The 24242-nt window shown below is 39.3% G+C and overlaps 2 protein-coding genes across 3 annotated transcripts; one reads left to right on the top strand and one right to left on the bottom strand.

Annotated features, from left to right (window-relative positions):
• Positions 1-480: 480 nt before the first annotated feature.
• Positions 481-19037, bottom strand: Dpm1 (dolichyl-phosphate mannosyltransferase subunit 1, catalytic). 2 transcript variants are annotated; one of them, XM_047539052.1, is made up of 9 exons: positions 18855-19036; positions 16183-16282; positions 13153-13186; positions 10645-10721; positions 10534-10559; positions 8377-8472; positions 5318-5386; positions 1818-1932; positions 490-836 (listed from the first exon to the last, which is right to left on the bottom strand). In XM_047539052.1, the coding sequence occupies exons 1-9, from the start codon at positions 19013-19015 to the stop codon at positions 636-638; spliced, it is 879 nt and encodes a 292-aa protein (XP_047395008.1). In that variant the 5' UTR covers positions 19016-19036; the 3' UTR covers positions 490-635. The 2 variants fall into 2 exon arrangements, with proteins under 2 accessions (XP_047395009.1, XP_047395008.1); XM_047539053.1 differs by lacking the exon at positions 5318-5386 and having other exon boundaries at positions 481-836; positions 18855-19037.
• Positions 18532-22762, top strand: Mocs3 (molybdenum cofactor synthesis 3). Its single transcript, XM_047539051.1, has one exon. It carries the CDS (start codon positions 19318-19320, stop codon positions 20698-20700), a length of 1383 nt encoding a protein of 460 aa, XP_047395007.1. The 5' UTR covers positions 18532-19317; the 3' UTR covers positions 20701-22762.
• Positions 22763-24242: the final 1480 nt, after the last annotated feature.

Raw genomic sequence — 24242 nt, 5'->3', positions numbered from 1 at the left:
ACATTAAAAAAGATATGAGCTTTGCTGAGGGTTTGGAAATAATATATAAACAAAGATTTTGAGATAAAGCAAGGCAAAATATTTTTCTTTACTGATAGGGTTATTGCTTAAAAAAAAAAAACCAAAACCAGCTACGCAATCACCTGCTGCCAACTGTTTTCCAATGAACAATATATACTTTACAGACTTGCTGTGAGTAGATGGAATGCTTCATCAATTCACCCCAATTGCTCTAAGTGTGTTATTTGGTTTAAGAAATTTGATACTTTTTGAAGAAAAGGGCAGACTTGTACTTCTTTTCAACTGATAACACAAACATCCTTACTTATAAATAGAACCTTTCTCTTACTTCTGACATTTCCTAGGTATAAGGAGCTATGAATCTAGTTTTTATAAATACTCGAGATTCTATTCCATGTAAGAAACTCTGAATTCACATACTATAATGAAAGCAGCAACATTTTTTGCAAAAAAACCCGTATACATTTATTTATAGATCTTAATACAGTAAGATGTAAATGAAAATTGAAACATTGCTTGTTGAACCATTAATTTGATAATTATTTAATATGAAATATAAACTGGAGTTTCTCCAAAAAAAAAAGATTTGCATGAAAATTTCCTTACCTCATGGTTTATGCTTTAAGAGTACGTTTTATAAAAATCAGTAACCAGGCTTCTTTTATGTTTAAATTGAAATGAACACGGTAAGCATAAATGAATAACTTTCTTTTATGTAGTAGCAAAAGAGTCAATAATCCTTTCAAGAAAGAGACTATTTCATTTCCTCCCAACTTGGATTCACCATAAACACGATCCACAAATGATATTGGAACCTGGTTAAAAAAATATACATTAAAGTCAGTTTTCAAAAAAATTAGGGAGTGCAGCTGGCATACAACCATTATTAATGAAACAGAAAAAGGATCAGCCCTACACCAAGTCCTTCAGTTGAGTTCAGAATTAAGGGGAATCATAAAGCAACTGTGTGCATTACCAAGCCTTTAAATTAAACACACATTTTTCATCTAAAAATAAGTGATAAGAATCAAATCTACAATTGTTTGAAAAACACGGACCCTGAATGTTGTGTTGGATTACTGAAGTTTCAAGGAAAAACTACACTTTAAATGCATGATGCCCTTCACTGAGCTGTTTCAGTGTGTCCAGTGTAGCTGTTACTGTTTGGGCATTAAGTTGAAAATCTCATGGGGCTGGGTCGTGGCTCAGTGGCAGAGCGCTTGCCTGACACATGTGAGGCCCTGGGTTCAATCCTCAGCACTGCATATAAATAAGTAAAGGTTCATCGACAACTAAAAAAATTTTTTAAAAATTAAAAAACACCTTATAACTTCCACAAGAAAAGTGGCATTCTAGAGTAGCTATTTTCTTGCTGTGAATAGAGTCTTAGTAAGAGCTCACTGATAGACTGAAATATCACAGGTCTCCCACCCTGTATAATGGAAATGGGCACATGGGATTCATTATTCATGTCAAAGTATGGTAACTGCTGGCTCTGAGAGAAAAAGCAGCTAAGGCACTCAAAACAGGCTGACTGGTCAGAAGATAGGGCTCAGATGGAGGAGGTACCATTATTTAGAAGGAAAAGCTGTCTTCAGATGTTTGAAATCTCAGGTCATGTGTATTATATACAAAAGGGATCTGATCTTTAGCCTTTAGTGCGGAGACATTCTGAACAACTGGAAGCCACAACATTAATTAGCAGTTAAAAAGCTAAACTTTTTATTACAAAAAGGCTACACCTTACTATTCCTTTATGGGGAATATGACGTTACTACTTCTCATCAGTCACATACCTCACCAATAGTATAATCCATCTGTCTTGCCCGAACAATCATCTCCATCTGGAAGACATAGCCTTTAGAAATACATTTTTCTATTAATTTCTGTAGAACTTCCTTTCGGTATAATCTGTAAGAAATCAGAATATATATGAACATCTGGATGAGTTCACTTGCCTACATGTACCTTGAGCTTTTAGAGTTCACTGGTATTTATCAAGTATGAAACTTTCACTAGCCACTGGTACACAGAAAAGTTCTCATACTTGATGACTCTGAGACTTCTGTCTCAAACAAGAAAGGTCATGAAATATGTACCAAGTAGTTTAGAATAACTTGGAAAATGGATTCTCAGTATCTTTTAGAGAATCATCTTCCTATCATACACTACTGGGAATTGCTAAGTCATGGTAAAGTGAATCATTTGATACAGAACGACCTATTATTTTTAGTTTTTAAATTTCCTAAAACTTTACATTTAAAGTTGAAAGGGGAAAAACTGTTCCAAATATTGGAAAAGCAGAATTGACAGATAATAATGCGTTAACAATATATACAAGTCAAGAAAGAATCCAATAATTTACTGGCACTTCCCGACACATGTCCATTTCCCAAGATTTACTTAAGAATTTCCCTAGGATAATAAGATTCCCATTAGGAAGAGCTGTGCATCTAGGTCAGGAGAGGGACTGAGGCATCACAGAACAGAGGGGATCCTGGTAGGATTCAGCTGTCACCCACTGAGGTTACAGACACTTAACAATGGGCCAGCATGCAGCCTAACCTTTAGGTGGACTGCAGGTCAAACACTGAGCTTGACAGATTTACAAAGCCAGAGAGAGGAACTGGGAAGTCGTGTGGGCGAATCACTTTCTTCAGTAATTGTGAATAGCTGGGAGCTGTTTCCAAAGAGTTTTTGTTTTTATTAGTGGGTAGAATGGCAGTAATTCATACCTTTACTAGGCAGTTTGGCATAACTTTATTCTTTGCCAAGTTAAGACCACCTGGGCCTAAAATGTGTTACCTGGAATCCAGATTTCCCCCCAGGATTTTCTAAGGTTATCACTACCTTTTGGCTTTTAAGTGTGTAAGACACCAGGCAGCACAGCCCTGAGAGGAACCTAAGAAAGCTTAGTGCGTGCACTCCTTTTCCCGCCAAGGTCCTGAAAGAATTCAAAGGGATTTGGAATAAATATGGAGAGGGGAGAATATGATGGTGGTAATACTTCCTTACACAGTCTTACTATGTTTTAGGAGCGAACTGAAAACTAAACATCATGTGTCACATGATGTTAAGTGAGGGAGGCAGGATTAGGATTGTGGGGTGGGAAGGACTATGACAGGAATGGGACATGTTTTAGCACTGCCTTTAAGAGTAGGATTGGGCTACGGTTTCTTTCCCTTTAAGAATCATTTTCAGTTTCTTTCTCTCTTTTTGGTACTGGGGATTAAACCCAGGGGCTCTTTACCACTGAGCCACACCCCATGCCCTTTGTATCTTTTATTTAGACAGGGTCTCATTGAATTGCTTAGGGACTCACTAATTGCTGAGGCTGGCTTTGAACTTACAACCTCCTGCCTCAGTCTCCCAAGTCACTGAGATTAAGAGCCCAGATATTTAAGAATCATTTTCTAAGACAGTTCTCTTCAGTGCTACCTTCCTCTTCTCCACTGCCCCCTCCCACAGTATCTTTTAAACTATGGCTGACAAATTAAAATGATACATATGTAAGTACATGTTCCAACAGTCATGATGAACGTCCAGCTGGTCTTTGCTATTAAATGGCTTTATACCAAACTGCAAGCTTTCTGAGATTCCTTTTTCTATTTTTTACAAGTCTACCTTCTTCCTAATTCTAGGGACCTAATGACAACCTTGTTGAATGACAAATTGAACTTAAAAAGCTGAGGGATTAGTGGGCTCACTTTTGTCAGCACTTGATGCTTGCTGTCACTCCTATAGAACGTGCCCCTTCCCTCTTTAGCCACGCAGATCCAGAGCTCCCAGGCCTCTCCCTAGCTTCACCTTGCCATCCTTGCTGTTCTTCACAACCTCTATCTCCATGACTCTCGAGCTGAGCTGCTCGGGGATCCCTCAAAACCATCACACTGGTCTGTGAAATCCACACTGGCCCTTCCCTCTCCATACAGAGTTTGAGTGCCACTGTTCTTTGTATTACTGCTGCATGGCAACCAGAGATCTTAATCAGATCACACATGATTCCTCTTCTTTAAATTTGGAATTGAAAGGGTATATTTATAGAACTTCTTTCTTTATACACCAAGCTCTTTCTCTTTCTTTTTTTCTTTCTTTTTTTTTTTTAAAAAAACGGGTGCTACCACTGAGCTACATCCCAGTGTAGCTCAGTTTTTTGTTGTTGTTGTTGTTGTTTTAATTTTTTTTAAATTTTTTAAGTTGCTGGCCTCAAATTTGTGATTCTCCTACTTCGGCCTCCAGATTGCCAGAATTATAGATATGCACCAACCTCCTGGCCCAAGCTTTACCTTCTAATCAACTTACTTGTTAGCTATAGAGGTTTATTTTTTCTTTTTATGTGGCCTTCAACAGCCAACAACTAATTTGTGTGGTGTATGAATTCTCAGCCAACAACTAATTTGTGTGTATGAACTCTGACACTTAAAGAACCTAGATTTTTCTGCTTTAAGTGGAAGAACCTGAAAAAAAAAAAACATTATTTAATAGAAAACAGTAAATAATAAGTAACATAAATTAAGAAATGTAGAGGGTTTCAGACTTAAGTTAAAAGAGAAGGCATCTTCTAATTTAAGATACTGGGGGGAAAAAAAATTCTGGCAATCTTTAATCATCATTTGTCCTGGTCACACAAAGCGATTCATAAGGCTGGGCACGGGCTCAGTGGTACAGCTCTTGCCTTGCATGTGCGAGGCCCTAGGTTCAGTATCCCTAGCATACGTATGTACACACACACACACAATGTGTGTATTATGTGTGCGTGCATGCATGTGTGTATATGCCTGGGAGTAGCGCAGTGGTAGACTACTTACTTGCCTAGCATGCCTGAGTCCCTGGGCTTGATCCCCAGCACTGCCACCCCATTCCCCACCAAATCTATATGGAGAAAAGGTAACTAAAAGCATTAAAAGCTCTACATAAATGGTAAAGGTTTTAAGTTTTTTTTTCTGTAGGCACACTGTAAGTATTCCTAAAACTGTAGAAAACTCCCGGGATACATGCTGTTCTCTGGAGCACATTCCCAAAGGCCTCCCAGCAATGTTCCACATGAGCAACTGAGCCTAATACTAAAGGGTAAGCACCACACTGACCTAAGCCATGCGTCTCAACTTTCAAAGAAAAAAGTACAGTATTTCCCCTTCAGAGAAGTTTAGGCTTCACAAGCAGCTTCTAAGGAACTTGTCTGTCCTTCTAGCATTCCAGGACAGAAACAGGGCAGAATGTAAAGCATTTGTTTACAATAGCCATTGTAATGCAAGAAATTCAGGCAAGAAGTTATAAATAGAAATTTTCACTGTACCTGAAACTTCCTGTTAAATCAGATACCCCTGGTCTCAGCAAAACCTGAGTTATAAAATTGGCCCCACGGCTGTCAAATAAAACAATCAGATTCTTTATTAAATACAAATACAATTGAAAAACAAGAAACATATCCCCAGAGCACAGTGCTAACAGTGCTAATTTCATAAATGCAGCATGAATTCCACAAAAATGTTAAGTCTCCTCAACAAAGAGAAAATTTTAGTGAAATAAGACCTGATACTCATTTTTCAGAAAATAGGAACTCTTATTCTTTGAAAGTGAACTTAAGACCCATAAAGCAACCATTCATTCAAACTTTAGCTAAGAACAAAAACAGAAAATAGAACTGATATTAGCAATGGTCGTTACTTAGAATTATAAATGTCTGTCAGACAGAAAAAGATATCAGGGATTTGATAAGGAATTGGTCAGAAGGAAAAAAAGAGGGATCTGGTAAGGGTTTCCTTTTCAGATTCCAATCGGCACAAAAAGACTGTATTTTTACTTCGTCTGTACAAAAATGGTACTTTTATTTAAAAAAGGTATGTAAGTATGAGAATGTTGGCTTTTAATGATCTCTAGAAATTGATTTACTTCCTGAGTCTTAAATCTGCTTAGCCAGTGGTATTTAACAAAATACCATATACTAGGTGGCTCAAACAATGGGAATTTATTGCTCAGTTTTTGACGCTGGGAAATCCAAGATCAAGGGTTGGCTCTCTGTATCCTCACACAAGGGAGGAAAGCAAGCTCTCTAGCCGCTTCTTATGAAGGCACCAATTCTACCACGGAGCTTACCCTCTATAGACCTCCCACGCGAATACCTCCCAAAGGCTTTTTCTCCAAATACCAACACATTTAGGATTCTAGATTCAACCCAGGAACTTTGGTGAAACACACTCAGTCCATAACAATGACTTCAAAGTAACTATTTCAAACTCAATAGTATCATCAAGATAACAGTGATTAATAGCTATTGTTAACATTTCAAAAGATGTCAAGTGTTTAAAGAAAGTGACTTTTGTGTTGCACCTATTTTAGCCCGTACAGGTTCAGAAAAAGTTTTGTGGGACAGTCTGAAGTGAAAGGTTTCTCTCCAAAGTTCAAGCCTCCCTAGCTAAGACTGTCTGTATACACATCACCAAGGTTATGGTATATGGGTGGGATGATGGTTAACAAAAACATGTTCCTTCAATTTGTTTCTAATAACTATAAAAATATTACAGGACATAGTTTATTCCTCATCTCAAATGGGTATAAGCAAAGGAATATATGCATGTGTGTACATGCTTTTGTACATCTTTGCAAGACAGTGTATTTAAATTTTATTTTTGAGAGAGGTGTTGCATGTTGCCCAGGCTGAACTCAAAACAATCCTCCTGCCTTAGCTCCCAAGTAGTCAGGAATACAGGTGTGTGCCACCATGCTAGGTAATATCTATTTTTAAACTGGGGTCTTTCAATTAAAATGTTCTAAGAGCCACTCAAGCCTTGAGGTTTCTGTTTTCCACATTTTTTATTGGTGCATTATAGTTGTACATAGTAGTGTGATTTGTTGTTAAATATTCGTACATGCACACAATTTAACAATATGTATCATACTAATGAGACCTCAATTTTATACTCCAAGACACTGCAGCAGACATTATTTACAATGAGTAACAGGTACAATAAAAGGATGTAATGTGTCTGTGATTGGGAGTCCTTAATTTTAAAACATAGGTAAAAGACCAAATTCAGAGTGCCTTTAGAGATCAAGTTCACTTGATCAGTGTTCTCAACACTGGTTGCACAACATTCATCTGGGCGGTCTGTGAAAAGCGCTGAAGCCTTTGGCCTACTTTTGGAGTTTCTCATCAAATGGTCTGCAGTGTGTGGGGTGAAAGGATGACAAATAAGTGTAGTTGTACATGATTTTCTCCCTACGTGATTCCAATATTTAGCAGGACCAAAAACCACTGCCTTATCCAACTCCATTTTACATAAGACAAAGATTCTTAAATGTTCTAAATGATGGTCTCTAGATTCTAGTAGAGGCAGAATTGAGATGAACTCAAATCAATCTTCAACAGGAATGAAATGGGTAATAAAAGGTACCAATGCAAGGAATATATCTCATCTGCCTACAACCCTGAAAAAGTTAGGCATATTAAATATGAAAAATGTTCTTTGTGGTGTTCCCATCAAAGGAGGGATTTCTCCTGCTCCCATCTCTTGTTCATGAAATGCTTTGACAAAAAAACCCAACCCTGTGTGAACCCCAGAGCCCAGCATTCAAGGGGTCTTATGGCTTCTACTATTGTACCCTTGGATGTTGCCTGAGGATGCCTGGTGAAGAAGCTGCACCAGCCTTCTGGAGATGAGAGCCCTGCATAAAACTGAGACTCCTTCGCCAACAACCAGCACCAACTGCCAGATGTTACAGCCTGGACCTGCCAACACAACTGACCCTCAGTGGAGGGAACTATGTGAACAACCCCAAGCAGAGCCTGCAGAGAGGCCACCAGCCAATCCACCGAGTTGTGAGAAATGATGGTTATTATAAGTCACTGAACTTTGGGATGGTCTGTTAAGTTAGTAACAGAAAATTGGAACAGTAGGTTTTGTTTCCATCTTAAGATGAGGGAGGGAAAGGTCAGAAAAGGTTAAAATTGGAAATAAATGACAAAGAGGATCTTAGCCCAGGTGTGTCTGACTCTAGGGCCCCATTACTTTATGCTGCTTAGTAAAAGCTGGCATATTTATTTACTTAAAGTAATAAAAATACAAACGTGTGGGGGGGACCCTACCTATTCAGTCCCAAAATATAGATGAACTCACTCAAATCAAAACTGAAGGTCCAGGAGAGTAATTTTTGCTGAACCACACCATTTCTATCAAAAGTTCATATGTTTGTGGTAACTTATGTTCAAAATAAAATACTCAAAGCAAAGGAAAAAGTGTAGATAAGAAGCTACCTGGGAATACTTACTAGAACAAACCAAGGCAGCATATAATTTCCTCAGAATACTGTTTCTACTTGTTACATGAAGAAAGAAATTACAGTACATGCATATACCTGATTAATTTTCTTTTCAAATCCCAGCCATATACACCACCATTTCCTTTGTAGCGAGTTCCAGAGACAATATCAAAATTACCCTCTTTTTGCTTCCTGTAGGGAAAAAAAAACTGTCAATGAGAAAAAGCTACTGAGTTCAACAGGTATTTTTGTAAGTTACACAAACAGAACTTTTAATAGAAACAGAGAAAAAAACACAATGCTAAGGAAACAGATGAATTATTTACTGAAAGACCTTCCAGAATGGGGGCTTCAAACCTCACTATTTTTCTTTTATTTATCTTAAATGAATGAAGGAAAACTACAATATAGTACACTATTTGCTGAGTGTACCATGTAAAACTACCCTTAAAAGGGTTAGTGAAATTATAAGTTTTCCCAGGCCTTCCATTCTGTTCATCCCCCCATGCCCTTGTCCCCATCAAAAGTAAACAAATGCTAAAACAGGCTGGTATCCCTCTACATCTTTCCCTTTGCATATAAAAAATAATCAAAGACACTCCCTCCCCGAAGTTTTTGGTTACATTTACAAAGATGGACTCCAAAAAAGTCCACTTGCTTTTCGGCAGCTAATAATATACATCACAGAATCATAGACATCTTCACAGGTCAACACAAAGCTCCACTCTTCTTTTTAAAAGCCACAAAAAGTGTTCAACCCATTCAAGTCAGACATCTTTGATTGTTTTCATGGTGGGTTCCCTATCCCCAGTGACTAAAAAACCACAATGAATAATACTACAATAAACATTCTTAAAATATACACCATGGTGCCTTGACTCCCCAAAATGGAATATACTAAAATTACCCAAAGCTTATTCATATTTTAAATTCTAACAGATACTGCAGAAATCATTTTCCAAAAGTTACAGCAACTCATAATTTGTTCTGCAATATTTGAGTGTGTCCATTTTAAAAAAATCTTATTAGTACTGGATGTAACTGCTCTAAAAGTTTAAAATTTTGACAAACTAATGGGTAACAGCTATTTTATTATGCATTTCTTTGCATCTGATGGTGAATATTTTCTCATATTAGCCATTTGAATTTATTCTACATGTGGCTAGCTTGTGTCTTTCACCCAAAATGGAATAGAAAATCTATTCCCAGAGTTCCATTTTCTTATAGGTCAAAGGTGACATTGAGTATTAGAGCTAAGCAGAAAAGGTCTAAGCAATTTTATGTAGAGATCAAACGAAGAGCAGTAGTTGGCCATTATGGTACAGTGAGATAGGTTTTCAGCTCTGTGAGAGCCCAGAAACAAGAAGTCAAGGCCTGTGGTCTGGAGAGCATGGGCAATGGCACAAGATCAGGTCAGAAAAAGGGAGGCAGGAGCCAGTCACATAGGACCTGGAGGGACAAGGGAGTTTGGACTTTTCCCCCAGGTGTTCAGGGAAACTCTGTGAAGTATTCTAAACAGGGGGTGACACGATTGTCATGTCAGAGATTTATTCATGGTTTTGTGGTCTCCTGGGTTTTCTAAGAATATAATTATATCACCTGCAAATAAACACAGTTTTGTATCATTTACCAATCAATATTTAACTAAACTCTTGTCTTACTGCACTACCTAAATCCACGTTTAATGTGAGCTGGCCTACCTATTGGCATGAACTGACTGGAAGTGACTCAGCATTTCACTATTCAGTACAACACTGGTATTAGGACTAGGTCATCTTAATCATGCTTAAGTAGTTTCCTTCTGTTTCTATTTCAGAGTTTTTAATTAGAAAAGTATAACGAATAAAATACCTTTTAGTATCTACAGACAGTCATGCTACTTTCTCTGCTAACATGACAATGAGTCATATCTACCCAGGCACTCCCAGAGCGAACCCTATCTGCTCATGGTGTCTTACTCTAATGATTCAAGGCTCTGTCCATTTCCTAGGAAGCCACCTTTAATCTTTGTGCTCTAAAAGTCAGATAACAGAGGAATTATCTGTTCATTCATCTCTCAGGGCTCCTAAATTATATCATTCAGTCACATATCTACATTTGTGAGTCTTAAATCTGTACGTTGGTTGTATTTTAAAAGTGAACTTAAAATACCAGGTACATTTTTAATTCATGAAAAATGGAAATAAGCCCAAAATCAATATAAGATAAATGATTTCAATCATAATTCTTTCAAATATTAGAAATAGTACCTACCTAATGAATTCAGGAATAAATTTTGGCTGAAATTTAGAAAGAATAAATAGTAAGTCAGTGAAACAGGCTAAAACTATCATAAACAGCTAATAAAAAAAAAATCCCACTTACATGGTGTGAGAGATCAGCATCCATAATAACTATATAGTTTCCTGTGGCATGTTCCATTCCATGAATATATGCAGTTCCTAAAAATTAAAGCATTTATATCCATTAAGGAAAATCAGCAGATATACCTTTGAACAGGGAGGAAATTGTTTAGTACTCGGAAAGCAGTATCAGTTCTCTACAGTGTTATTCATCAGTTGGTCTGTTTCCATCTAAAGTATATACTTCACATGCCTTACACATATATTTGAGAAGGGGCTGGTCACCCACTCCACATTCAGATGTCGTTTACTAGATCTCACCTATATTTTAACAAAGAAATAGTAACACTGTCTCAGAATACATAAAAATTACATTTTCATGGTTTAAAAAAGTCATATTTGTGTTGGTGCTTCCAAGACACTGATAAGGCTAGATATCAGAATTCCAGATTTTTATAGCAGCTTCCTATTTGCTGTCTCCACTATTACAAAAATCTCAAATATAACTTTCCAAAATCACCCCCTAAATACCCACTCCTTTAATAGGCACCTTTCAGGAAATGACCAACTATTTGAGTGTTCTATCCACAGGTCTAGGGATGATCTTTGATTCCCTGACTTTATCAGTGACTCTTATTTCTAAACTGCAATTAAGTCCTATTGATTCTGCAGACAACCATCTCTCAATTCCCTTCTGTTGTCTATCTTCTCCTGCTTTCCACACACTATCTTCTGATGCCTGAGTGACTATACTACCTAACGTGCTTCTCTGCTTCTGCTCTACCAGCAGTCTAAGTCCATTTTCACAGTTACCCACCGAGTGCCTTCTACACATAGCCTGGTACGCTAAACCCCTCCTTTTGACACTGACATTCCAGGGCCAAAGGTACTGCCAGTAAGTATTTAGCCACCTTTATGCCTAAAGTCTGCCATGCAGAACTTGGCAGGTAGCGTAGCTGGTCAGGGGCAGGATTTGGGAATTCCTGCATTCTCTAGCCCCAGACTATCACAATTAAGAGGAATGATTTTTAATATTTCATAGCCCAGTAGGATAACTATTGCACATTCCAAAATAGAATTTTGAATGTTCCTAACAAAAAGGAATGACATGCCTACCTTCATCTGATCATTATGCATTTTACGCACATATTTAACTGTCACATAACAAGTACTATGTGTCAATTAGAAATAATTTTTTTTAAAAAACATAAGTATCCTATTAGTATCCTATGAGCTCTTTTAAGAACTCATAAGATGCTAATAGGTTAAAAGTTTACTATGTGTTTTTATGGGCACAGTAGTGTATGCCTGCAATCCCAGTGGCTGGAGAGGCTGAGGCAGAAGGATCGTGAGTTCAAAGTCAGCCTCAGCAACTTAGCGAGGTGCTAAGTAACTTAGCGAGACCATGTGTCTAAATAAAATATAAAAAGGGCTGAAGATGTGGCTCAGTGGTTTTAAGTGCCCCTAGGTTCAATCCCTGGTACCAGAAAAAAAAAAAAAAAAAAAGTTACTACATTTTTTAATTGAATAGTTACAGCTTTAAAAATAAAACTTCCCTGAATTGGGGTGAGGGGGAAGAAGGAACTATGGTAATTTCTTGGCAGCTTTCATGGAAATGACTGAGAATATTTGATATTGCCAAAGAACAGAAAGTCTTCAGAACAGCAGCTTCAGTTTTTGAAGAACTATGCTTTCTCTATGATCCCCCAATTTTTCATTAAGTATACCAATTCTCAACATGGGCAACTGAAGGCAATGGCAGAAATAAAGGCATTCAGAATTTCAATTACTGAGCTCATTTGAGATATTCTATAATGTCCTATGTTTAACCTGGAAAAATCTTTCTTTTTCAGAAATAAAAAATAAGTAACTTAAACTTTTAAGTTGAAGGGTGTCCAAAAGTTAACAGCTAAAGCAGCATGCTGGTCCATGGTGTGTGCTCTCAAACTCTTTTTCTGGTCCTTCCCTACTCTATGCTCCATCACAGAAACCACATTTCCAGGTTCTTTTGTCATCTGGCTTACAGACAGCTTTGAAAGGTACAGATGCAAGACTGCAAGGAGGGAAAAAGGAGAGTCTAAGAGTCTTCCCTCTCTTACTGTCCCAGCATTGACTGGTTATTTCCCATGGCCACCCTATCCTTCTACCTCCCTCTGGGCAGAACACGTTTTGGGTTCTAACTTCCTCCAGTCCCCTTCACTGCTGCATCCACAGGTAGCAGCAAGCAACCCTCCAGCTGTTATAGATCTCTAAGGACCCGCACTGTTCCTCTGGCTTCTCAGCAGTTCCTTCATCTGTGAACCAAATTCTTTGTATTAAATTCCCTATACTCAAAGACTTACGGTAGTTTGTTTTCCTGAGTGGGTCCTGACTGACAACACAGGTAACCAAAGTTAAACCATTTAAATGTCATAAAGATCATTAAAAACCACATTACTATATTTGGTTCTGTTCCAAACTGGGAAATTACACACTGGATAATTTTACCAAGGCAAGTAGCAGGTATAAGGAGGGTCAGGGGTCTACTTACCCAGTCCCAGCTTTTTCTCCCGTGGTTTTAGAAGCTGTAGGATAAGAAACAATACTTCAACACAATAAAAAATCTGACTAAATTTTATTTTACTCCTGCTTAAGTGTGTATTCATTTTAACAGAAACAATGCATTTATTAGACCTTAAAGTGGAGCATGTTTAACGTTTTTGGTCAAAGTAAAAAAAAATAAAAGGTGGTAACAAACCAAATGCATTAACGCAGCTTTGGAGGAAAAGCAATATTCTTTATCCCTAACCCTATAGGCAAACCATTTTTTTCCTGGGGCTAGCCACCATATTTTCAACAATACTAACTTTACATCTATTATATCTGTCATTTAAAACAATACCTTCTGATTCCTTCCTACAAAACTGACGCTCTCATTGTTCCATACCTTTTCAGAATAGCTGATGGCCATGTTTACTCTGTTTCCCCATGTTTTCAATGCTGACTTCACCCTTCCTCCATCAACTTAATCTTAACTTCACACATAGATGACTTCACCTCATTCTCTACCGTTCTAAGAACAAATTATGTTCCTAACAAAAAGGTGAAGTTCTTCCCCCACTTCTTACAGTTTTTCAATTACTTAGTCTTGTAAACTTTCTGCTTTATATTTGGTCTCTGACTTCACTGTTTAGCATTTTCCTTCTGGCTGGAAACTAGTGAGCATATCTTGTCCCCTTCTGCATGTGGCTGTGTATGAGCAGGTCATCACAGACTGCCAAATTTCTAAACACAGCCTTCTCAGTTCAATTCGAGCAGGAGGGATTTCTGTTCTTTTTGACAACATGCAAGGGTTGTGGGGAGGAACAAAGATGGATAAAATAATTCCTGTCCAATAAGACCTTAAAGGGAGGAGAAACAGACATTCAGTCATCTACAATTACAAGTCACTAAAAAGACATGACAGATTTTAAATTTTATTTGATTTTGTGATTGATACGTTAGTGACAAAACACTGGTATCTACCTTAAACAAGAAAAACTTTTAAAGCTCAATGACATTTTCTATAATCCTGTTTTAGCTGGTAATTCTTTTTTATAAAGATCACTTAATTACTTATTATTTTCAGAATGTTCAAAGGTTTATCAATTATTAAACAATATTATGAAACAGTTAAAAGTAATGTGGGAATACAGTAACATCTACAAGATAACATTAGAAGTACCAGTAATTGTGCTTATAAAGGAAAAAACCCCACCACACTACCTAGTTCTACAGACGTATGCAGAAGAAAACATACAAACTGTTGACCTAAGTCTCTTCTGGGGAAAGGACTGGAATGCAGATCAGAAAATGTCCATCAAAGACAACTTCAATTTTACAGGTGATATTTATGTTTTATAACAATATGCTTGTTTATTTCTTTTGTATTAAGTTCAAATGGTTTCTATTTAGTGTGCTTTACTTTCAGACCCTTAACCCCACCTCTCCACATTTCCGGGATCATTTTCTGCTTTCTCACACCAATTTAACGGCTCCTTTTTATGTACGGCAGAATAGATGGCACGTAGGACCTGGACTCTTGAGTCACACTGCTTTGATTTGAATCCTGGGTACATAGGGGCACAACGGAACCCCATCAAGGGTTGGCATGAGGAATAAGCAGTGAATTCATGTAAAGCACTTACAAGAGTGCCAGGCACATATTCTGTGAAATATGCTTATTTATCAAACACTGTGTGAAATACTATAATTTGATCAATAAGAAACTAACTTTGCAAAATATTTTTATCAATCTTGAAAAAAATAAAATTAGTAAAAAATATTCCAAGTAAATTATGTTACTGTATTTCAAAACACATACACTTTTATAACCCACTGTATACTTTAATACATCAAAGGTACAAATATTTTTTTAAGGTCATGACATTATTGTCAGCTGAGATTTCAGAAAAACTATGTCAACTTATTCTAGGATCAACAGTATTTGTATCCAACCATTTACCATTCTTTCAAAAACACTGGGTTAAAAAGAAGAAAATAAATCTTCAACTAAGAAAGGCATATTATACTCTTATTGTGCAATTATTAGCATGGCTCAATTTTTTCACGTTTACTGGTCATTTATAGCTCTTATTTTACGAATTATCTGTTATTTAGTTGGAGTAACTGACCTTGTTAAAGATATTTTGGTATGGGGATAAAGTTTAATACTTTTAAGTAGCCAAATCTCTTGAATGTATAGTTATGTTTGGTGTTTTAAAATATAACCAACATAATTACATTTTATTTTTAGAACAGTTTTATTTATTTATTTATTTATTTATCAATCAATCAATCAATTAGTGGTGCTGGCTGAACTATATCCCCAGTCCCTAGAAGTTTTTAAAAATACAAAATTACAAAATAATGCTAAAATACAAAAATGAAAATGCCAAATGCTCTAAAAAGTTATTTGTTTCACATATATAGTCACCTTGTTGGGTGCGGTGGCTCACGTGTGCAATCCCAATGGCTTGGGAGGCTGGGGCAGGAGAATTTCAAGTTCAAAGTCAACCTCAGCAAAAAGCGAGGTGCTAAGCAACTGAGTGAAATCTTGTCTCTAAATAAAATACAAAATAGGGCTGGGGATATGGCTCAGTAATCAAGTGTCCCTGCATTCAATCCCCAGTACCAAAAACAAAAAACCCAATCACCTTTCTCACCTACAAGCACCTAGCTGCAAGTAGTATTCTCCACTAAAGAATGAGAGTACATTAAGGGCGAAGACTCACACTAATTGCAACTCAATTCTATAAAACTCCTTGTAAATTGAACATCATGCTTTAATTTTGCCAAAGAAAACTTATTTGCAGAAATAAGCATTCAACCAAAAGTTTACTCTTTTGCTTTAAAATTAGCAGTGATCCAACATACCAATGATACATAAAATTTTAAGCAGAATGAAAAAGCATTTCATTTTCAAGGGCATAAGTTTCTTTTCAGTTCTAGGTAAATAGACTGTACTTGAGCATTGTTCATTTACCATCTTTCCTATGCACAAACACAATTCATATGACAGAAAAATGCTCATCTAACTTACAATCTTGTCTGGTCCATAGATCTTTTCCAATTGTTCAGCAACATCTTTTGTTCCATCTGGGCTTCCATCATCTATAATTATAATTTCATAGTTGATTCCACTAAAATTAAAAAAATTGAATTTGTATTAATGTTTGGAGACTTTCTCAAATTTAAAAATAATTTAATAATTGATTCCTCAGTGTAAGTGAAGACTTACTGCCATATTAGTCACTAAAGAAAACTTCAAGTATCAAATTAAAGTCAAACATTTAATACTTCACCTTCAAACCTAGTAGTTTGCTGGAAAATGCTATTATGATGTCTCAAGATATTGAAAAATTCTTCCACAGAAAAATACACTTTAGTTAGAAAACCTTACATACACTTATCATACACACATATCATGTGTGATATCCTATGAAATTTTATTTACCTACTTTCAAAATGAAAATGTAGAATCTTAATATTAAATCTTAGATATATAAAATATTTCAAAAGTACTTTAAAATGGCAACTCATATCAAATTGAGTATTCTGATTATCTTTTTTAGTTTAATAAAAGCATATTTAAATATCAAGAATAAATCTGACTTAACTTCACTCTTAAAGTTTAGAATGATTTCATAATCTTTTAAACCCGTTTCAAACAGTTGCACCCATTAACCTACACTACCAAATTAAATTAAAAAGCACCAAAATTACCAGATTTTATTGTGCTTCAACATTAACATATGTCACTTTCTATTAACTCTACATGATAGTTTCTTTTCTATTTTAAAAACAAGCTAACACGATATCTGATGAATAAGTAAATACTTTATGGATGTATAATTGATCACCAGCATGCTTCCCTCCACCTCCCCCTTTAAGACAAAGCAAAGCTAAGGGGGAAAGGAAGGAGAAAACACTGCTTCCTCTTGATTTTGCTGTAATACATATATGAAAGAAATGAACCAGAAAACACATCCCACTGCTGACGGAAAGAACCCAGCTAACTTTGAAAAAAACAAAACAGTCAATCTATTCTCCAATAGGTATGGCCACTTCGGTTTCCCACCAACTTTGAGAACAGAACTTTACAAGCCAAGGAGTAAGATGAGCATTCTCTGAAAATGCTGAGAGAAGCATATTTCACACACACAAAAATGGAATCGTTCATATACAAAACTTTCTTCTCCCTCTTCAAATCAGCCAAATCACCTTAGGGTGAGGAAGCTTAAATAAAGATGAGATGTCATTTGCACCTTAGAAGAAAGTAATGGTTTCCTTTACTAAACTTCATTTGGATCTTTAAAAGCATGCCCAGAGGGCTGGGGGTTGTAGTTCAGGGGTACAGGGCTTGCCTAGCATGTGTGAGGCACTGGGTTTGATTCTCAGCACCACATATAAATAAATAAAATAAAGGTTAATTGACAACTTAAAAAAAAAAAGCATGCCCGAAAACCATTAAAAAAATGTGAACTTCACAACACACATACATATGTACATATATGTATATACACACGTGTACGTTGTGTGTGTGTGTAGATATGTGTATATATACATAAAATTCAGAATCTAAACCCGGAACAAGATTAGTTACATGATTAATTTCTCTAATTTGGAGAAAGCTTACAGAATAAAAGTAAAAAGATGTACAACTAAATGGAAAAGAAATGAGTTAAAATTCGAGGGGCCTTAAACGTGCATAGTTATTCCAAGAAATATGATCATATCATCAGTGGTTTCCACCACGAAGTATTTCCAACAATGTAAGTCTAGTAATACTCAGGTTGGCTGATTCCATGAGCGTTTGCTGCCATATTTATTAAATAAGGGAAAATTCACTACGTGTCAAGCAAGCATTCTTCTAACTGCTGGAAAACATGACGTGAGCAAAATCCTTACTCTCATTTGTAAAGCAAAAAAAACAAAAAAAACACCTCTGGACATAATCTGGTTACTGACATGACCCGGTTAAATAAACAACAAAGTCATATGTAATATCGCCTAACTCTTCAAAATAATACGCCACGTTTGTACGTGTTGCTATGGAAAAAATCTTTAAAGACTTTCACAGCATGATGCCATTTGTGTAACCGTAAAACAAGTTACTCTGAACCACCACGACTCTGGATTTTTTTTTTTAATTGCGCAACACTTCCAAATACAAACCCCAAAATTCTGGTTTCTAACAACCACACCAAACATCCACCAGGGACCGGGGCAGATGCCCTTTTCTCTTCCCTTTGCAGAAAGCTGACCCTGCCCGCCGCAGCTCCCCACCCCGCACAGCCCCAACCTCATGCTTACATAAGCACGCGGCACCGGGCGCGGAGCGAGCGCGCCCGCCCAGCCTCCCGGCTCCGCGGCCGGTCGTGAACGCCGAGGGAGAGGCGTCAGGCTTTCAGCTGCGCCCCAAAGTAAAAGTGGGGGTCAGTCCTTTAAGAAAAAGCGGCGGGCGGGGGCGAAAGGCATTCGTAACAACGACAACGAATGTCTCACGAAACCCGAGAGCTGCAACGAGAACCCGGAGCACGAGAACACCCGGGAAGGGTCCGCCTTTCCTGCTCGCAGGCGGCCGCCTCCGCGAGGCTGCCTGCGTGAGCCCCAGGCAGGCCGGCAGGGCCGCCTCGCGCAGCCAACCGCCGCCACCCAGTCCGGGGAAGCCAGCTCAGCTCAGTCCTCGGGGAGGAAGGCCGGGCGCGCTACCTCTCGGAGAAGCTCTTCACCAGCAGCCACACGATGAGCGGCAGGTTCTCGCGCTCGTTGTAGGTGGGTAAGAGCACCGAGTACTTGTCCTGTCGCCCGGAGCGCCCCTCCGGCTCCTGCCGAGAGCTGGCAGGAGGGCGACGCGGCTCCACGGAGGCCATGGCGGAACAGCGCGGGACGCCGGAGGCGGAATTACGTCACGCCGCGCGGACCGTACCAAATCCGGGAAGGGGGGGCGACCCGTGTGGCTGAGTTGTACCTCTAGGCCCTCCGTATGGTTCAGTTGGAAGTAGGCAGGATTTGTGAGCCTTTCAAATTGATTCGGAAGGTTTCTTCAGGAAATGCCTACCTATTTGTCGTCTTTACCCAAGTTCATGAAGTTGTTTTAGTCTATTCCAGTCGCTAGGGGACAGTAAGCCGGAAACGGAAGTGCTCTTCACGACGATTTCCGGAGGAGGTCGCCATGGCTGCCCGGGAGCAGGTACTCGCCTTACAGGCTGAAATTGCCCAGCGTGAGGAGGAGCTGGATTCTCTGAAGCAGCGGCTGGCGACAGCTCTTTTGGCAGAACAAGAGTCTGAGCCAGAACGGCTGGTTCTGGTGTCGCCGCTGCCGCCCAAGGCCGCCTTGTCCCGAGACGAGATTCTGCGCTACAGCCGGCAGCTAGTGCTGCCAGAGCTGGGCGTGCAAGGACAGCTGCGCCTGGCCACCGCGTCTGTGCTAATCGTGGGCTGCGGTGGGCTCGGCTGCCCGCTGGCGCAGTACCTGGCAGCAGCCGGCGTGGGCCGCCTCGGCCTGGTGGACTACGACGTGGTGGAGATGAGCAATCTGGCCCGCCAAGTGCTGCATGGCGAGGCACTGGCCGGACAGGCCAAAGCCTTTTCTGCCGCCGCCTCGCTGCGCCGCCTCAATTCGGCTGTGGAGTGCGTGCCCTACGCTCAAGCGCTTACCCCAGCCACGGCCCTAGACTTGGTCCGCCGTTACGACGTGGTGGCAGACTGCTCAGACAACGTGCCCACTCGCTATCTGGTTAATGACGCCTGTGTGCTGGCCGGCCGTCCTCTCGTGTCGGCCAGTGCCCTACGCTTGGAGGGTCAAATCACAGTCTACCACTATGACGACGGGCCTTGCTATCGCTGCGTGTTCCCCCAACCACCCCCGGCCGAGACGGTGACCAACTGTGCAGACGGTGGGGTGCTCGGTGTGGTAACTGGGGTTCTGGGCTGCCTGCAGGCGCTGGAAGTGCTGAAGATCGCTGCGGGTCTGGGTCCCTCTTACAGTGGCAGCCTGTTGCTCTTCGACGCCCTCAGGGGGCATTTCCGCTGCATTCGGCTGCGGAGGCGCAGACCCGACTGTGCAGCTTGCGGGGAGTGCCCCACCGTTACTGACCTGCAGGACTATGAGGCCTTCTGTGGCTCCTCAGCCACTGATAAATGCCGTTCCCTGCAGTTACTGGGCCCAGAGGAGCGGGTTTCTGTCACCGACTATAAGCGACTTCTGGATTCTAGGGCACCCCATCTGTTGCTGGATGTCAGGCCCCAAGTGGAGGTGGACATCTGTCGTTTGCCTCATGCCCTACACATCCCTTTGAGACACTTGGAACAGAGGGATGCGGAAAGCCTGAAACTCCTGGGAGAAGCAATCCAGGGAGGGAAACGGGGCATCCAGGAAGGGGCTGTGTTCCCCATTTATGTGATTTGCAAACTAGGAAATGACTCCCAGAAAGCCGTGAGGATCCTGCAGTCCTTAATAGCAGCTCGAGAGTTGGGCTCTTTCATGGTTCAGGATGTTGTGGGGGGACTTATGGCCTGGGCTGCCAAAGTCGATGGGACATTTCCCCAGTACTGAAGTGACTGGTAGCATACCTCAAAGATGAATTTATTTACATCTTTTCAATAATGTAGAGAAGAACCAGCATTCTTTATCTGTGACTACACAGCCTCCTTTTTATAAGGAGCTTTTTGGTTGTAATATATCAGATGACTGATATTAATGGGTTATAATGCTGTCTTTGAGAGGCATCTTGAATTTTCAGCATTTAGAGTGTCTTGAACATTAGATGTCATGTGATAAGATTTTGTGTTTTTTACCCGACTTGCATTTTTTCACCTCTCCAAATGAGAAACTCTAGATCATACACCAGTAATTAAGATATAAACTTAGTCTTACTGAATTGATCACAGATGATATATTTGCTGTCAGTTTGTTGTTTAGTAAGATATTCTTTGGGTTTTATTTCTACTTCAAATGATAGAATGTATCCTACAGAAATAAGTGTTTAATATGTAAAGTGTTAATAATCTGGGAAGTGGTCATACTATTAAGCATTTCAAATTAAAATGAGATCTTTACTGCTTATTAAAATAAACCACCTTTGTAGTCCATCAGTTTCCCTCGTAAGTTGCTAATAATTTTATTGTAGTTAGCTTCAATGTCCACCTTATGTTCTATACACACGTTTTCTAAATTGTGTATTATTGTTGGACTTGCTTTGAAATCTTCCAGTCCAAGCCCTCTTTTCAGCTCTTCCCCTTTAATTACCTTTTCTATTTTGGTTTAATCTATTCCAGCATTTTATAACAGTTTACATTGTAGGTGTTTTTATGTTGTTTACTTATTACAAAACACTTTCATGAAATGGCAGGTCACATACCCAGCTTCCAATGTAGACAACAAAATTAAAAGTAAAAATCTGGTATGCCCTTGTACATCAGTGGCCAGTCGAAGAACACATGGCCTGTCAAAAGGGGCCTCTACCCTCCATCTGCTTGTTGCAGGCAGGCCAGAATCAGAATTTTTTTGTTGTTGCTTAAGAGAGCAGAAATCACAGATGTAATTGTGAAGTCTTTGTATCTCTGGCAACAAATAATCCTTTTTAAAAAAAAGTTTAAAAAGCACTGTGGGCAGGACAGAACCCTTTGTAGGCCAGGTTTCCACACCAGTTTGCAACCTCTGGTACAGAGTCTGATTTTATTATGAAAGGGTCATATTGTTTAAGAATTACCTAGTTACCTTCCTATTGTTTAAGAATTATCTAATTCAAAATTAGAATAGTCATCGCTTCTAACTGTGGGACCTTGTAACTCATTCTCTGAACAGGTATAATCCCTGTTGAGAGGTTGAAACAGGTCACTTTCAACTACTTGTGCCAAGACATTATGGAAGCAAGTGACTGAGACCTGGAGCGGAGAGAACGGCGGCCAGCTTGTGTCTTTCAACTTATTCCAGGGAAAGCTGATTAATGTGTATCTGGGAACAATCAAGTGAAGACTCGTGTCCTAAACTCAGGCAGTGTGTCGTTGTTCCTGCAAACCTGGCTGTCAGTGGGGCTGGGCCACAGAAGCTGACTGACTGATTAAGTGGGGAGAGGGGTTTTAAAGTGATGGGAGGTGCTTTTGAGACTGTGGGACAGATTTGAGGCTGTACTTCCAGTAATGACGCCCCAAATCGTGTGTGGAACTAGACTGGGCCCGTAAGATCAAACTGCACTGCCCCATCAGGCACTAGAGAGAATTGCCACCATGGCCATTACTAATCTTCCTTGAGCTGGCCCCTGCTCACCCAGAAGGCCCATAGCTTCTGCCACAGACCTTGTGATGAGAGTTGCTGGGTTTTTCTTTTCCGAATTACCAGGTCAGGCAGAGCCAAGTCACATTCCTACGACCCAGTTGGGAATGAGTCCCCATGTCTTCAGTGGGGAGGCAGAGTTCCTGATGTGGGGTTTCCCCAAACAGTGGAAGGTTTTTCAAACACATGGGCTGTTAAGAATGACAAGCAAGGGCTGGGGAGCTCAGTCGGTAGAGTGCTTGCCTTGCAAGACAAGGCCCTGGGTTCGATCCCCAGCACTGGGAAAAAAAAAAATAATAATAACAAGCAAGGTGTGGTGGCACACGCCTGTAATCCCAGCTACTGGGGAGGCTCAGGTAGGAGGATCACAAGTTCAAGTTCAGAAGTTCAGCCTCAGCAACTTAATGTGGTCCAAAGGAACTTAGTGAGACCCTGTCTCAAAAAGCAAACAAACAAAAAAACTGGGCTGGGGATGTGGCTCAGTAGTAAAACACCCCTGGGTTCAAACCACAGTGCAAAAATATAAACTGGTGTGATCATAATGTTCATATAATATGGATACTTTGAAAACATTTTGTTTTCTTAAGATAGAAATAAATGTTTAAAAGGATAATAAAATTATTTTTAAAGATAATACTGAATCTTTTAGTATTTTTTAACTTAATTCATTTACTACTTTTTTTCTTTGTGCTGTGTTAAGTGTGAATTTATGGGTATAATTCAGTCTGAAACACTACAGGTACAAATTTCCAAAAGTAACCATTTGTAAACTTGTTTCTGTTACCCACTCACATCTTCATTCTGATTATCTATCATGCAGGTACACTGCAAGAAATTACATATAATCACCAATTCATCAAAATACTATGAAAGGAAAAAAATAGACTGATAGTGTATATACCATCCCAGTTTCAATTTGTTAGTCTTCTGAAATTATGAATCTCAAGTCATTTTACAGATGTTAAATTGATGTTCAATGACACTAAAATGATTCCGAAAAAATATACCTTTCTTTGTAACTTTCACTGCCCGTGATGACTAACCTATAATTATAAATGGAAAACACAAGATGCAGGTGTTAAATTGTTGAAGCAGCTTTAGGCCTCCCCCTAACACTCAGCTTCCTCCAGGTTCGCCTAAATGAAAAAGACCTAAATCACAGTTGATGGTGGTTTCATTTTGCCTCGTGGTTGATTATAGTTATTTTTCTACTGAGGCCTAAATGTTCCATCCAGCCTATGGGTGTGTTTCACTTGGTAAACAATTTCAAAATCTTTCAGTTTGTTTTCAGGCTTTAAAAATTAGAAGATATGAGCCAGGTGCAATGGCACATATCCATAATTCCATTGGGAGGCTGAGGCAGGAGGATCACAAGTTCAAGGTCAGCCTCAATAGCAGCAAGACCCTCAGCAACTCACTGAGGCCCTATGTCAAAATAAATTGAGATCCTTCGGCCTCTGCCTCCTGAACTGTTGGACGGGCGTCCACCACTGCATCCTACCTACCTTTATTTTTTAAAACATGTTGAGGCTTTAAAGAGTAATTCATGCTCATAAATAATTGAACTAAAGATTAGATTTTCATGCTCAGGGTAAAATTTAAGCAGTTGGGAAGTATGCTCACTAAGTGCACTGTGGCTTCCAGGGATGCATTCTGGGCAGAAGATCAGGAGGAACAGTGGGCATCTGAATCAAGTCTAGAGTTTCATTTATAATATTGCACCAGTGTTCATTTCTTGATTTTGATAAATGTTACCAAGGATTTATAAGATGTTAAACTGGGCCGAGGGTATATGGGAACTTTATGTTTGAAACTCAAAAATT

The sequence above is a fragment of the Sciurus carolinensis genome, chromosome 2 (assembly GCF_902686445.1).
Source record: "Sciurus carolinensis chromosome 2, mSciCar1.2, whole genome shotgun sequence".
Taxonomy (NCBI): domain Eukaryota; kingdom Metazoa; phylum Chordata; class Mammalia; order Rodentia; family Sciuridae; genus Sciurus; species Sciurus carolinensis.
Note: the sequence above shows the minus strand (reverse complement) of the source record. Positions and strands in the feature narration are given on the sequence as shown.